The sequence below is a fragment of the Sceloporus occidentalis genome, unplaced genomic scaffold (genome assembly GCF_023333645.1).
Source record: "Sceloporus occidentalis isolate IW3139 unplaced genomic scaffold, rSceOcc1.0.p SCAF_5, whole genome shotgun sequence".
Taxonomy (NCBI): Eukaryota; Metazoa; Chordata; class Lepidosauria; order Squamata; family Phrynosomatidae; genus Sceloporus; species Sceloporus occidentalis.
Window position 1 is genome coordinate 43,215,401 of NW_028316985.1, and position 12,629 is coordinate 43,228,029.

The 12,629-nt window shown below is 39.8% G+C and overlaps 1 protein-coding gene across 5 annotated transcripts in view; it reads right to left on the minus strand.

The window, feature by feature from the left end:
* Positions 1-12,629, minus strand: part of CFAP54 (cilia and flagella associated protein 54) — a 168,376-nt gene that overhangs the window by 117,773 nt on the left and 37,974 nt on the right. For all 5 annotated transcript variants that reach the window (XM_089523917.1, XM_089523919.1, XM_089523916.1 and 2 more), the window contains 3 exons: positions 7,344-7,414; positions 5,278-5,406; positions 2,547-2,697 (listed from right to left, as the gene is read on the minus strand). In XM_089523917.1, coding sequence (XP_089380043.1) covers positions 2,547-2,697; positions 5,278-5,406; positions 7,344-7,414 — 351 coding nt within the window. The remainder of the gene's footprint in view (positions 1-2,546; positions 2,698-5,277; positions 5,407-7,343; positions 7,415-12,629) is intronic.

A 12,629-nucleotide genomic window follows, 5' to 3' on the forward strand; every position in this document is an offset into this window, starting at 1 on the left:
GGGATGAGCAGTGTAATGGCCCTTCCCACTCTCAACATATTATGACTGCAATGTGAAGAGGTTTTGAATGAGAGGTGTAGTACTGTAGCAGTGGAGTTCCTGTATCATGAGTTGAAAGACCAGATACCCTTTTAAGAACCCTTTGAATGTTATGATCCAGTGACTTGGACATTCTAAATCTATACCAGTCAGGTAGCAATATTTCTTATACCTCATCTGGATTATCTGCTCTAAAGTGAACACTTGTTGTAGATGATACATTTTAATCATAGCTATTTTCTTTTCTTTTTTATTAAAATAAAGCTTCATCATACACATTCTAGTTTATTATTACATCTTCTATAATCATAAATTATAAAAACAAGTATATGCTTACATTGCTTTAAATCATTTATGTAAAATATACAGTATTTCAAACCTATGTTCTTTTTTAATCCTCAATTCTGTCTCCACTTTAACTTCAGTTGTAATCATAGCCATTTTCACTTAACTTTGGTAAAGCAGAAAGAAAAGGCCTACAGTTCTGGTATGTTCTCTGTGGATTAACTATTATTAGTTTTTATAGTTGCCATAGTTGATAGATTTATAGCTTGACTGTACTAAAATACATTTCTTTGGTGGCCAGGTTAAATAAAATGCACAAGCAGGCTAAAGCAACACCTGCTGAAATTCTCTTTTACACAGCAATGTGACAGAAATAAGAGCCCTGTCCCTTATTTCTCCTAGCAACCTTAATTAGTATACTGCAGTTATAGAACTTTGATCCCCTTTTCACTTTTATGGCTCCATCCTATGGAATCCTATGATTTGTGATTTGGTGGCCTACTTAGAATTCTTTGGTTTGAGTTCCATTGCATTATTCAGACCTACAACAGTTTTTGAGTTCCTCATCAGACTGCAGATCCCAGAGATCCATGAGATGGGTCCGTGGCAGTTCGGGTGGTATCCAGGTGCTATGATTATATAATATAGATGTGCTCTATATTTGTGAACTTCTCAAATATGTTTGAATATCAGTTCCCAGAATCCCTGAGCATTGATTATGCTGGCTGGGGCTACTAGGAACTGAAGTACAAAACAATTGAGAGGTACTACTCTGTGGCACAGTCCTTCAATTGTTGTGCTAGGAGCCATGCCTGGTTATCAGGCAGGTCGCAACAGCAGCCCAACTGTCATACAATACAAATTCATGGGTCTAAAATGAAAAAATAGCTGTGCAACAGGCCCTTGACATTTTGTTTCCTGAAGACAAGATGGACTCTGCTCTACCTGCCCACCGCCCCTCTGCAAAAGAAAACTGGACTGGAAATTTAATCTCCTTTTTTCCAGCACCGTTCTAGAAGACAACCTGGTCAACATTCCTGAAAGGAGCAGGTTAGTTTAGGAGTTCCAATGTCAGCCATATGGAATGCAGCCCTCTTTGCACCAGCCAAGGGAACAAGCCAGAAAGATGCGGCTACAGCTCATGGCATCTGTTGGCTGGGACACAACAGCCTCTTCCTCTGCCTTACAATTCCTAGAAAGTGGTGGTGTCTCTTTCTCTGAATGCCTTCAGAATGAGGCTGCACAGCTATCTACTAGGGATGCTCTAGCAGGATTTCCTGCATTGAGCTGGGTCAGGTGTTTGGACTCAATGACCTATGAGACCCCTTCCAACTTTATGATTCCCCCACCTCTCTCTCTGATATCCTCTTCAAGATAACTCAGTGATACAATTTCTTTTCTTCCTAGCTATCTTAAGACAGTCCCACTGCAGTCTAATGAAGTGACTTTTCTAATGACCACACCATATACCATAATGATGGAGACCTTGTTTGTGACAGCCTTTCCAAAATCTTTCTTGGGAATGATTTTCAACCAGAAAGGGATGGATTAGTTTTCTGATTAACACTTCTGAATAATTTCCTGACCTTCTCCTTTCAAATCCAACTCCAACTCCTCCCTCAATTTCAATGCCAGACACTTCCCACATTTCAAGCTTAGCCTGTGACCCAAGTGTGCTTGCCAATGACAAATTGCAGCCAAGCAAAAGAGGCACTTTTGCTACATGGTGTCAGAAAACAAACCCCAGTTTTCTCTGGATGAGTACTCCACTGTTTCCAACACTCTAGGTGAACACTCCACTGTTGCAATAATATCCTGAATAATATACAGCCATGGATGACTTTTTTTAAAGTAAGAAAACATAAAAAGTTGACCAAGTGTTCATCATCACTGATTCGTATGCAATGCCCAAGAGGTGCCAACAACACACATTAACACACTGCAGACAGTATAGGAACAATTCCGTGTGGAATACTCCACTTCCTTTTTTATTTTTAAGACTAAAATGTTACATTCTAAATCCAAGGAATACATAATATATATTCAGTGATAGCACGGTCCTGACAAGAAGTATCCACCAAAATAAAAGAGTGATCACTGAACATTTTAAAATTATAGCATACAGTGTTATATGTCACACACTGATAAAGCTGAAAAGATCACCTTGAATAAAATTTATTACCAAAAATAATGTAAAATAACACAGTTTCATTTGGCCCTACCTTTTCTCAAGTTAAGTAGTTTAACAGCTACTCTGTGCTGAGCCTGAATAAGATCAATGTGTAGATCCATAATAAAATTATTTCCTGTTGGTGATCTCTCCATAGTCTCAGATGTCAAAGACCTACTCAAATTCTGGTCATGTACAGGAATCTGCCAAAAAAGAATTAAGCATATTCAATCTGAAACATTTTATGACTATTGAGAATTTTTTAAAAATATTTTATTTATTAGTTCCATTAAAAACTGCAACAGAAATAACACAATAACAGAATTTACTCTAAAAAAAATAGTCAAGAAAAAAATCCCTTTAATCCAAGCATTCTATTCCAGTAAACCTTGTCATTAATCACATATTTTCTGTTTGCCTTAATTACTTAATTGCCTTAATTACTTTAGCTGAAATATTGTTTGACTCATTTTGTATTTTCCCAATTACACAATTTCTGTTATAAAAAACAAACAAAAATCAAAGGCTAATATGCAAGATGTTACTACATTATTTCCATTACAGTTAATATTTTTCCTATAATATTTCCGTTCAATATCTTCAAATTCACTTATTACCACACTGACTTGTTATCTCTAACATTTGTCATATTAGAGTAAATAGTTGCATTACAGTCCCTGGTGGGAGGATTCTGCAGTACAGTGGACCCTTATTATCTGCTGGGGTTTGGTTCCAGGAACCCCTGTGAATAACAAAATCTGTGTATGCTCAAGTCCCATTGAATACAATGGCAAAGCAAAATGGTGTCCCTTATATAAAATGGAAAAATCGAGGTTTGATACTTGAAATTTATACTTTTTTTGAATGTTTTCAAGCCGTGGATGCTTGAATTCGTGTACAAAAAATCCGTTTATAAGGAAGGCCAACTGTATATGTTTAGACCAATGATATATTAAGTGTCTATATATTGGTGCACATTTTCATTTAAACAGTCATATAGAGATAATACACATGCAAACATTGTAATTTCTTCACTAATAAAATAAGACTAGTGTGTACAGAGTGATGTCTCACATTAAATTCTTGTCCATTCAGTTAATAATTTAATAATATTTATATTAATAATAATACATATTTGCTATGGGTGTTCACACTTAATATGTTCACACTGCATCTGCACTGTAGAAATAATCCAGCTTGACACCACTTTAGCAGTCATGGCTCAAAGCTATGGAATTCTGGGAATTGTGGTTTATTGTGATGCCAGAGTGTTCTCTGATGGAGAAGGCTAAATGTCTCTCAAAACTACAGTTCCCAGAATTCTTAATCATTCAGCCATGGCGGTTAAAGTGGTGTCAAACTAGATTATTTCTGCAGTGTGAGTACAGCCATAGACAACTTCTTGTTTTTCTGAAGAAAAAGTAAATAAACTAAGATTTAAGGAGGACAATTATGGCTAAGTTGATTACAGAACATACTAAGGATACAGTTCCTGAATAGCTTACCACATATACTACACTAATAAAACAGAAATAGAACAGGAAAAGTTACAGTAAATGTGGAGAAAAGAAGGAGTAAGAAAATCAGATTAGACAGTTTTGGAAAAACATTCTGAATAAATTTGAACCCAGAACCTGATAAATGTCTTTTAACTATGGCCCGCTACACACGGGCTAAAAAGTACGTGCACAGCGCGTACTAGGGTTAAGGTAGGGCGGTGCTTTTGCACCGCCCTAACCCTAGTGTGCGCTGTGCGCGCACAAAATGGCAACGGCCATTCCACACGGCCGCCGCCGTCGATACGTCACGGCCGTGCCGCCTCCAAATGAGGCGATGCGGTTGTGACGTATTGGGGTCGCGGCTGGGTGCCTAGGGCGCCCTTTCCGCGACCCTGGAAGGAGCTCCATTTCGGAGCTCCTTCCTGGTTTGGTCCGCTGGGCGCAGCCTTTAGACGGCTGCGCCCAGCGGACCATTTGGCCCCTTTCTCCTTCTCCCTGCCGCCGCGGGGTGTCCTTGGGGCTTGAAGCCCCAAGGACACCCCTTTCCAGGCTGCAGGGAAGGGGCCTTTTGCCGCTTCCCCCGCAGCCCGGAAAGCAGCGGATCGGGGCTTCAGCGGCTGCCGCTCTGGCCACTGAGGCCCCGATCTGGTGGGGAAAGGTGCGCCCAAAGGGGCGGTCTGTAACGCGCCAATATTTAACTATATTTAAAATTACATGTATACCAAAACCAGACCTTTTAACACCACAGCTTCCAAGTAACTGACAACTGATTTTCATGTTAGTTCCTAGCGGATGGGATAAGAATACTTGCTAATACATCCCACTTCCTTCAAATGGTACTCATGGTTAAACTTGAACTAGATTAGCATTCTGGTGCCACATCAACCAACCAGATGCTATAAGCCAATGATAGCAGCAGAACTTCCCACTCAGCGGCCTAGCTCACAATTTCTACTCACCAAAATGGCACACTGAGAATGATTTGAAAGAGACAGAATGGATGAAAGTACTGTATAAATCCACAAAAAATAAGTACAAGCCATTTCAGTGAAATGACACTTCAAAACCCAGCTTGAATAATGTGGGAAACAGTAAGAAGTGACAGGCACAGACCACCCCCTTAAGTAATTTAGAAGAAGAAAGAGATGGAGATAAGAGCTGGAAAGAAAGAAAGAAAGAAAGAAAGAAAGAAAGGAAGGCAGGCAAGAGATGATTCTTAGTATGGAAAATCAAAGTATTATTGTCAACTTTCTTACTTGCTGAGTATCATTTTGAAGCCCATACCTTTTTGCAACAGTTGTCAAGTACGGAGGTGCCATCAGGCAGAATAGTAACTTGGCGAGCTTGATTCATTCCATGAATTGCCCTGTCTAGTTGTTCATAAGCCAACTGTAATTGTTCTGTAGCAGATTTCTGAAAAGAATCCACACTTTAGATCAACAAAGACAAAACTGAAAAGCAACTAATCTTTGGTTCTTGTAAGACTCAGTCATGTATGTAACAACAAGAAGGCAAATTGTGACAGTGGCTTTGCAAATGAATTATTTTTCAGCCCTCATTTCTAAAATTTCAGCAACTAAAAAGAGTTTCAATTATCCAGAGAATGTTACGTTGAACTGAATTAGTCACATACCAAGAAAATGTGGATTCAAGATAACAGCAAGGCATATAGGTGTAAATGATCTTAAACCTTTCATATTGCAAGTTATGTAAATTCCAATACATCCACAGCACCCTCAGCAAACAAGGAAGAATAGCCAAAGCAACACAGGTTGTATATATATTACTGTTGCTTATATCTGGAGGAAGGACCATTATCATCTCCTTCAGTGCATGTCTGATTTCTAGGCTGCATCAATAGAAATATAGTATCTAGATCAAGGGAAGTAATAGTGACACTCTATTCTGCCTTGATCAGGCCTCACCTGGAATACTGTCTCTAGTTCTGAGCATCCCAATCCAAAAATGATGTTGAGAAGCTGGAGCATGGGCAGAGGAGGGCGGCCAAAATGGGGAGGGGGCTGGAAACCATGCCCTACAAGGAGAACCTTAGGGAGCTGGGTATGCTTAGCCTGGAGAAGAGAAGGTTAAGGTGTGATATAATAGCCCTGTTTAATATCTGAAGGGATGTCATATTGAGGAGGGAGCAAGCTTGTTTTCTGCTGCTCCAGAGACTAAGACCCAGAGCAATGGGTGCAAGCTGCAGGAAAAGAGATTCCACCTCAACATTAGGAGGAACTTCCTGACAGTGAGAGCTGTTGGACAGTGGAACACACTCCCTCAGAGTGGTGGAGTCTCCTTTTTTGGAGGTCTTCCAACAAAAGCTCGCTGGCTCTTAGGGGTGCCTTGATTGTGAGTTCCTACATGTCAGGGGGTTGGACTGGATGGCCCTTGTGGTCTCTTCCAACTCTATGATTCTATGACTACAATACAAGAGAGGAGCCAGCATATGACATATCTGTACTTTGTATCAAACAGTCTTTGCAACACAGTACAAAAGTATTTCACACAACTAAAAGAATAAAAACGAATGTGTTTGCAATGGAATTAATTTACATACCTGAAATTAGGCAAACCAAACACACAGAAAGTTAATTAACTCCATGGTACCAAAACCCTTTTCAGAAACTATCTATAAGAAGATGGAAACTACTGCATGCCTAAACAAACAACCAAGGACCACTCAACAAATGGAATTTAGAAGCTGTGGAAATTCAGGAATGATGTATAATGCAGAATTTCTACAGATTATCTTCATGTCAGACTGGCTCAGAAATGAACTAAAGTGTAGTAGTAGTTATTTAAATAAAAAACAGAACGAATTCAGATTATTTGTCAACCAGTGCAAATATTATACCTCTGAAAAGCCTGTGAACCCTGTGTTCTGGTATGTTTATACAAAGGATGCAGGAGAAGCAAGGAAAATACTTCCTTCATACCTTCTCCCTTTGGTCACTGGAGAGCAGTCACTAGAGCATTGAAATATTGCTGCTGCTGGCTGAGCAAGTGAGATTTTAAAAGGAGACAAGGGGCTAGGTTTGGGAGGCTGGGGTAGGTAAAATGGGAGTGCTTCACAGGCTTGGGTTTATTCTGAGCTACAGAAGGGGTTATGTGATTTTTTTTGCAACTCTTTCTGGAGATAAGAAGATATTCTTTCTGGTTTCAAGTGCAGTAGTCTTTGCCAGAATCCCTAGTATTTTGTCTCACTCAAGCTTATCTATCTTGAAACAGATAGAAACAACAAATATGATAACAGTTCATGTTTCTATCCTAGTGTTCTGTGTGAGTTCCCAATATTCCAGATTATATATAGTAACAAAATTTTCATCTAGTAGAAAAAGGAACTATACCTGTATTAATGAAGGCATACCAGCAATGTTGTATTCTGAAGCCAATATAGAATCATTTATTTCTGTAAGTACTAAAGAAGAAAAAAGTCAAGACAGAAAGGAAGCACTTTTAACTAAGTACTCCAATAGCAATGTAGACCACCATTTTTTGCCCCATTTTCCCAACTGTCAACACTATAAACTATAAAAAGCGGTTTAACATATGCTATTCAAAACTTGGAGTTCTGTATGTTAGAAATTGCCACTCAGTTCTCTTGGCACTTAGACAAACCACTTTTCACACAGACTAATGATAAATAATTTAGAAACCCAAAGTATCTATAGTTTTTTGTGGGTTTTTCGGGCTATGTGGCTATGTTCTAGAAGAGTTTCTTCCTGACATTTTGCCAGACGTTTCGTCAGTTTCTTCCTGACGTTTCTGCAACATTATTTTATTATTATTATTATTATTATTATTATTATTATTTCTTTCTCGCCTCTTCAATAAGATGCCAGCCACAGATGCTGGTGAAACATCAGGAAGAAACTCTTCTAGGACATGACCACATAGCCCAAAAAACCCACAAAAAAACCTATGGATGCCAGCCATGAAAGCCTTCGACTTCACCAAAGTATCTACTTCTAAATAACTGTTGCTACATTTCTTTGATATGTAACTGACAACCAGAAAAGATCAGATTTAATTCTCATTATTTATGATAGTTTAAGAGCTCCTATCAACCAAATCATCATTAACAAATTAACAAAACACTGTACATAAGCAAAATACAAAGTACAATCCAAAAATATAGAAATCAGTTTAAAACATGCAGTTTAAAGTACATACTATCGATACAGTATTTTCTGACCAACACAAAACTAACAAAATTAGCCCATGATCAACATAAAATTAGCATAAAAGAAGCATAAAATTAGTGTAAAGCCATCAAAAATACAGCAGAAGAAAAAACAATTAGTACCAAGATCGAAAACACTCTAAAGACATATGATGAAAAGGCCTAAACCTATAAAAATGTTTTCAGCAGCTTCAAAAGTATCATAACCTTCTCTACAGAGGATAAAGTCCTCTCCCTAGCAGTCATCTGCCTCAATTCATTAAGTGGAAGATCCTGAGAAGAATATCTTAAAGACCAGGCAGGCACATGCAAAAAGAAGAAATAATTGAAGTAAAGCTGGCCTGAAATCATTTGGTTCTACAGGTCAATGTCAGCACTTTAAATTCAGCTCAGATATGGACTGAAGATTAGTGCAAATGACAAAACACTGGCACAATGTGTGTACCTGTTAATAACCTCACTGCCCTAATTTGAGTTATCTTTTTAACAGTCTCACTTCCTAATCTAAATAGGAGGTTATCAGAGGATAAATAAATGTTGCAAAGGGTAACTGTGATGTTGACATTCAGTCACCTAACTATTTTCTTCTTGTGGCAGCAGCACAATGGGTTTTGTTATCCCACTGCTGCCATCAATTTGTGAAGGTGACACACCATTCACTTTACTATTTTCCATAGATGGTAGCCCAATGGGATTTTGTTTTCCCACCACTGCCACCTGTTTGTAACAAGCACTGGTACTTTTAAAGATGTTTTTCCTTTTAAATTGACACTACCACCTATGTGTCACAGTCACTTTATTTTTCTTCTGTATACCAACTTGTATATGAAACTAATTCCCTATTTGTAATGTCAAAAGTGTGGCTACTTATTCAAGTCCCAGACATGCCTGTATGTGAACAATAATAAAACTTTATTTGAAAGATGGTTTGAACAATGTTTCACTTGTTGTGATATTTTATGCACTTGTTACTTCCAGGTCTTATTTTCTTGGTTCTACTTTGTTGCAGTTACAGTTTACTTCATGACACTCTGCAGAGAACAATAGTTACTTTTACCCGGGACCCACACAGTCCTTATATTAGGTTACTTTCCTACCCTTAGTTCTGTACCAGCCACCAAGGGTAACGATATCCCACAGGATATTACATCACAGCAATTCCAACTCTCAGAGTTCTGCATGTGTCCTGAGTCCCTCATTTCTGGACTCTAACCCTAACCGTTCCTATCTGACTCTAACTGTCACCACTGGACCTAGTTATTCTCTCCAGCCTTCAGTTTGATTGGACATTGCTAGGCTGGCCAAACTCTGCCTTCTCTCTAAAGTATCTCTGCCCAAATGGGATCACAGTTGTGCTTTCAGGTGAAACTGATACAAGGTGTTCCAAGGCATTGAGGCCATCTTTTGTCTCAAGCGACAATGATGGATTTAAGAGCATTCATAGAATCATAGAATCATCGAATCGTAGAGTTGGAAGAGACCACTAGGGCCATCCAGTCCAAACCCCCTGCCATGCAGGAAATCCAATTCAAAGCATCCCTGACAGATGGCCATCCAGCCTGTGTTTAAAGACCTCCAAGGAAGGAGACTCTATCACCCTCCGAGGGAGTGCATTCCACTGTCGAACAGCCCTTACCGTCAGGAAGTTCCTCCTAATGTTGAGGTGGAATCTCTTTTCCTGTAGCTTGCATCCATTGTTCCGGGTCCTGTTCTCTGGAGCAGCAGAAAACAAGCTTGCTCCCTCTTCAATATGACATCCTTTCAAATATTTAAACAGGGCTATCATATCACCTCTTAACCTTCTTTTCTCCAGGCTAAACATCCCCAGCTCCCTAAGTCGTTCCTCATAGGGCATGGTTTCCAGACCCTTCACCATTTTTGTCGCCCTCCTTTGGACACGCTCCAGTTTCTCAATGTCCTTTCTGAATTGTGGTGCCCAGAACTGGACACAATATTCTAGGTGGGGCCTGACCAGAGCAGAATACAGTGGCACTATTACTTCTCTTGATCTAGACACTATACTTCTATTGATGCAGCCTAAAATAGCATTGGCCTTTTTAGCTGCCGCATCACACTGTTCACTCATGTTCAATTTGTGGTCTACTTGGACTCGTAGATCCCTTTCACACGTAGTTTCATTCAGCCAGGTGTCACCCATCCTATATCTGTGCATTTTATTTTTCCGCCCTAAGTGCAATACCTTACATTTCTCTGTGTTGAATTTCATTTTGTTAGCTTTGGCCCAGCTTTCTAGTCTATTCAGGTCATTTTGAATCTTGATCCTGTCCTCTGGGGTATTAGCTATTCCCCCTAATTTGGTCTCATCTGCAAATTTGATAAGTATGCTCCCAATTCTGTCATCCAGGTCATTGATAAAGATGTTGAATAGCACTGGGCCCAGGACAGAGCCCTGTGGGACCCCACTGGTCACTTCTCTCCAGGATGAAAAGGAGCCATTGTTGAGCACCCTTTGGGTTCGGCTGGTCAACCAATTACAGATCCATGTAACAGTTCCTTTGTCTAGCCCACATTTTACAAGCTTGTTTGCAAGTATGTCATGGGAAACCTTGTCAAAGGCCTTAGTGAAATCAAGATATACTATATCCACAGCATTCCCTTCATCTACCAAGCTGGTAATTTTATCAAAGAAAGAGATTAGGTTTGTCTGGCATGACTTGTTTCTCTGAAACCCATGTTGACTTTTTGTGATTATGGCATTGCCTTCTAGATGTTCACAGACTCTCTGTTTAATGATCTGCTCCAGAATCTTTCCTAGTACTGATGTCAGACTAATTGGACGATAATTGTTGGGATCCTCTTTTTTTTCCCCTTTTTGAAGATGGGGACAACGTTTGCCCTTCGCCAGTCTGCTGGGATCTCTCCTGTTCTCCAGGAGTTTTCAAAGATTATTGCCAATGGCTCCGATATTACATTTGCCAGTTCTTTTAATACTCCGGGACCAGAGTTCATCTGGTCCCAGAGACTTAAATTCATTTAGATTAATAAGGTGTTCCTCTACTATCTCTACTTATTCTGTGCTGAAATGCCCCTATTCTGTCCTCTGCTCCATTATCCTCAGGTTGAGCACCCTTTGCCTTTTCTGAGAAGACTGAGGCAAAGAAGGTGTTGAGTAATTCAGCCTTTTCTCTGTCTTCTGTTAGCATTTTGCCATCTTCTCCACGCAGTGACCCTACCGTTTCCTTCTTCTTCCTTTTGCTGCGGACATATCCAAAAAAGCCCTTTTTATTGTTCTTAACCTCTCTAGCAAGCCTGAGTTCATTCTGCGCTTTAGCTTTTCTGACTTTACCCCTACACATGCCTGCTATTTCTTTGAATTCCTTTTTTGTGATTTCCCCCTTTTTCCATTTCTTATACATGTTCCGTTTCAAACTCAGCTCAGTTGAAAGTTCGTTAGTCATCCATCCTGGTTTCTTGAGACACCTCCCGTTTTTCTTTCTCACTGGAACTGTTTGAAATTGTGCCTTCAGTATCTCTCTTTTGAGAAACTCCCATCCATCCTGAACTCCTTTATCTTTTAGTATTTCTGACCATGGAATCGCCCTCAATACTTCTCTAAGTTTACTGAAATTCGCTCTCCTAAAGTCTAGGATGCGTGTCTGACTATGCCTGGCTTCTCCTTTCCACTGTATTACAAACTCCAGGAGAACATGGTCGCTTCCACCTAATGATCCCACCACTTGCACCCCATTAACCAAGTCATCCTTGTTGGTTAGGATCAAATCTAAAATAGCTGACCCCCTTGTTGCCTCTTCCACCTTTTGGACCATGAAATTGTCTTCCAGGCAAGTGAGGAATTTGCTAGGCCTTGAGGATTTTGCTGAGTTTGACTTCCAGCAAATATCAGGATAGTTGAAGTCGCCCATCACTACTACATCTCTCTTTTTTGACTGTGTGGTCATCTGTTCTAGAAAGATATCATCCAATTCCTCAGTCTGACTTGGGGGTCTGTAGTAGACTCCCACCGTAACATCCTTATTGTTTCCCTCCCCTTTAATTCTTATCCAGATGCTCTCCACCTGGCTTCCAGGATTGATGTCCTGGATCTCTTCACTGGTGTAAATATCTCTGACATATAGTGCTATTCCTCCACCTTTCCTGTTTGGCCTATTTCTCTTAATAAGGTTATACCCCTCTATTTCCACATTCCAATCATGAGACTCATCCCACCAGGTATCAGTGATGCCTATTATATCATATTTGCTTTCTTGTACTAGGTGTTCGAGTTCATCTTGCTTATTTCCCATGCTCTGTGCATTAGTGTAGAGACATCGCAGACCATGGTTCCCTTTTACTTGCTGCCTGTGCAAGTTTTTTTGCCTCCCACTGTTGGGCCCTTGCACTGTTTGCCTTGTTTCCTCTGTGTCATTTTGACTATTTTCGTCATCCCTTTCGCCTTCCTTAATATTGTCTCCCTTCCCCTCGGAACTCA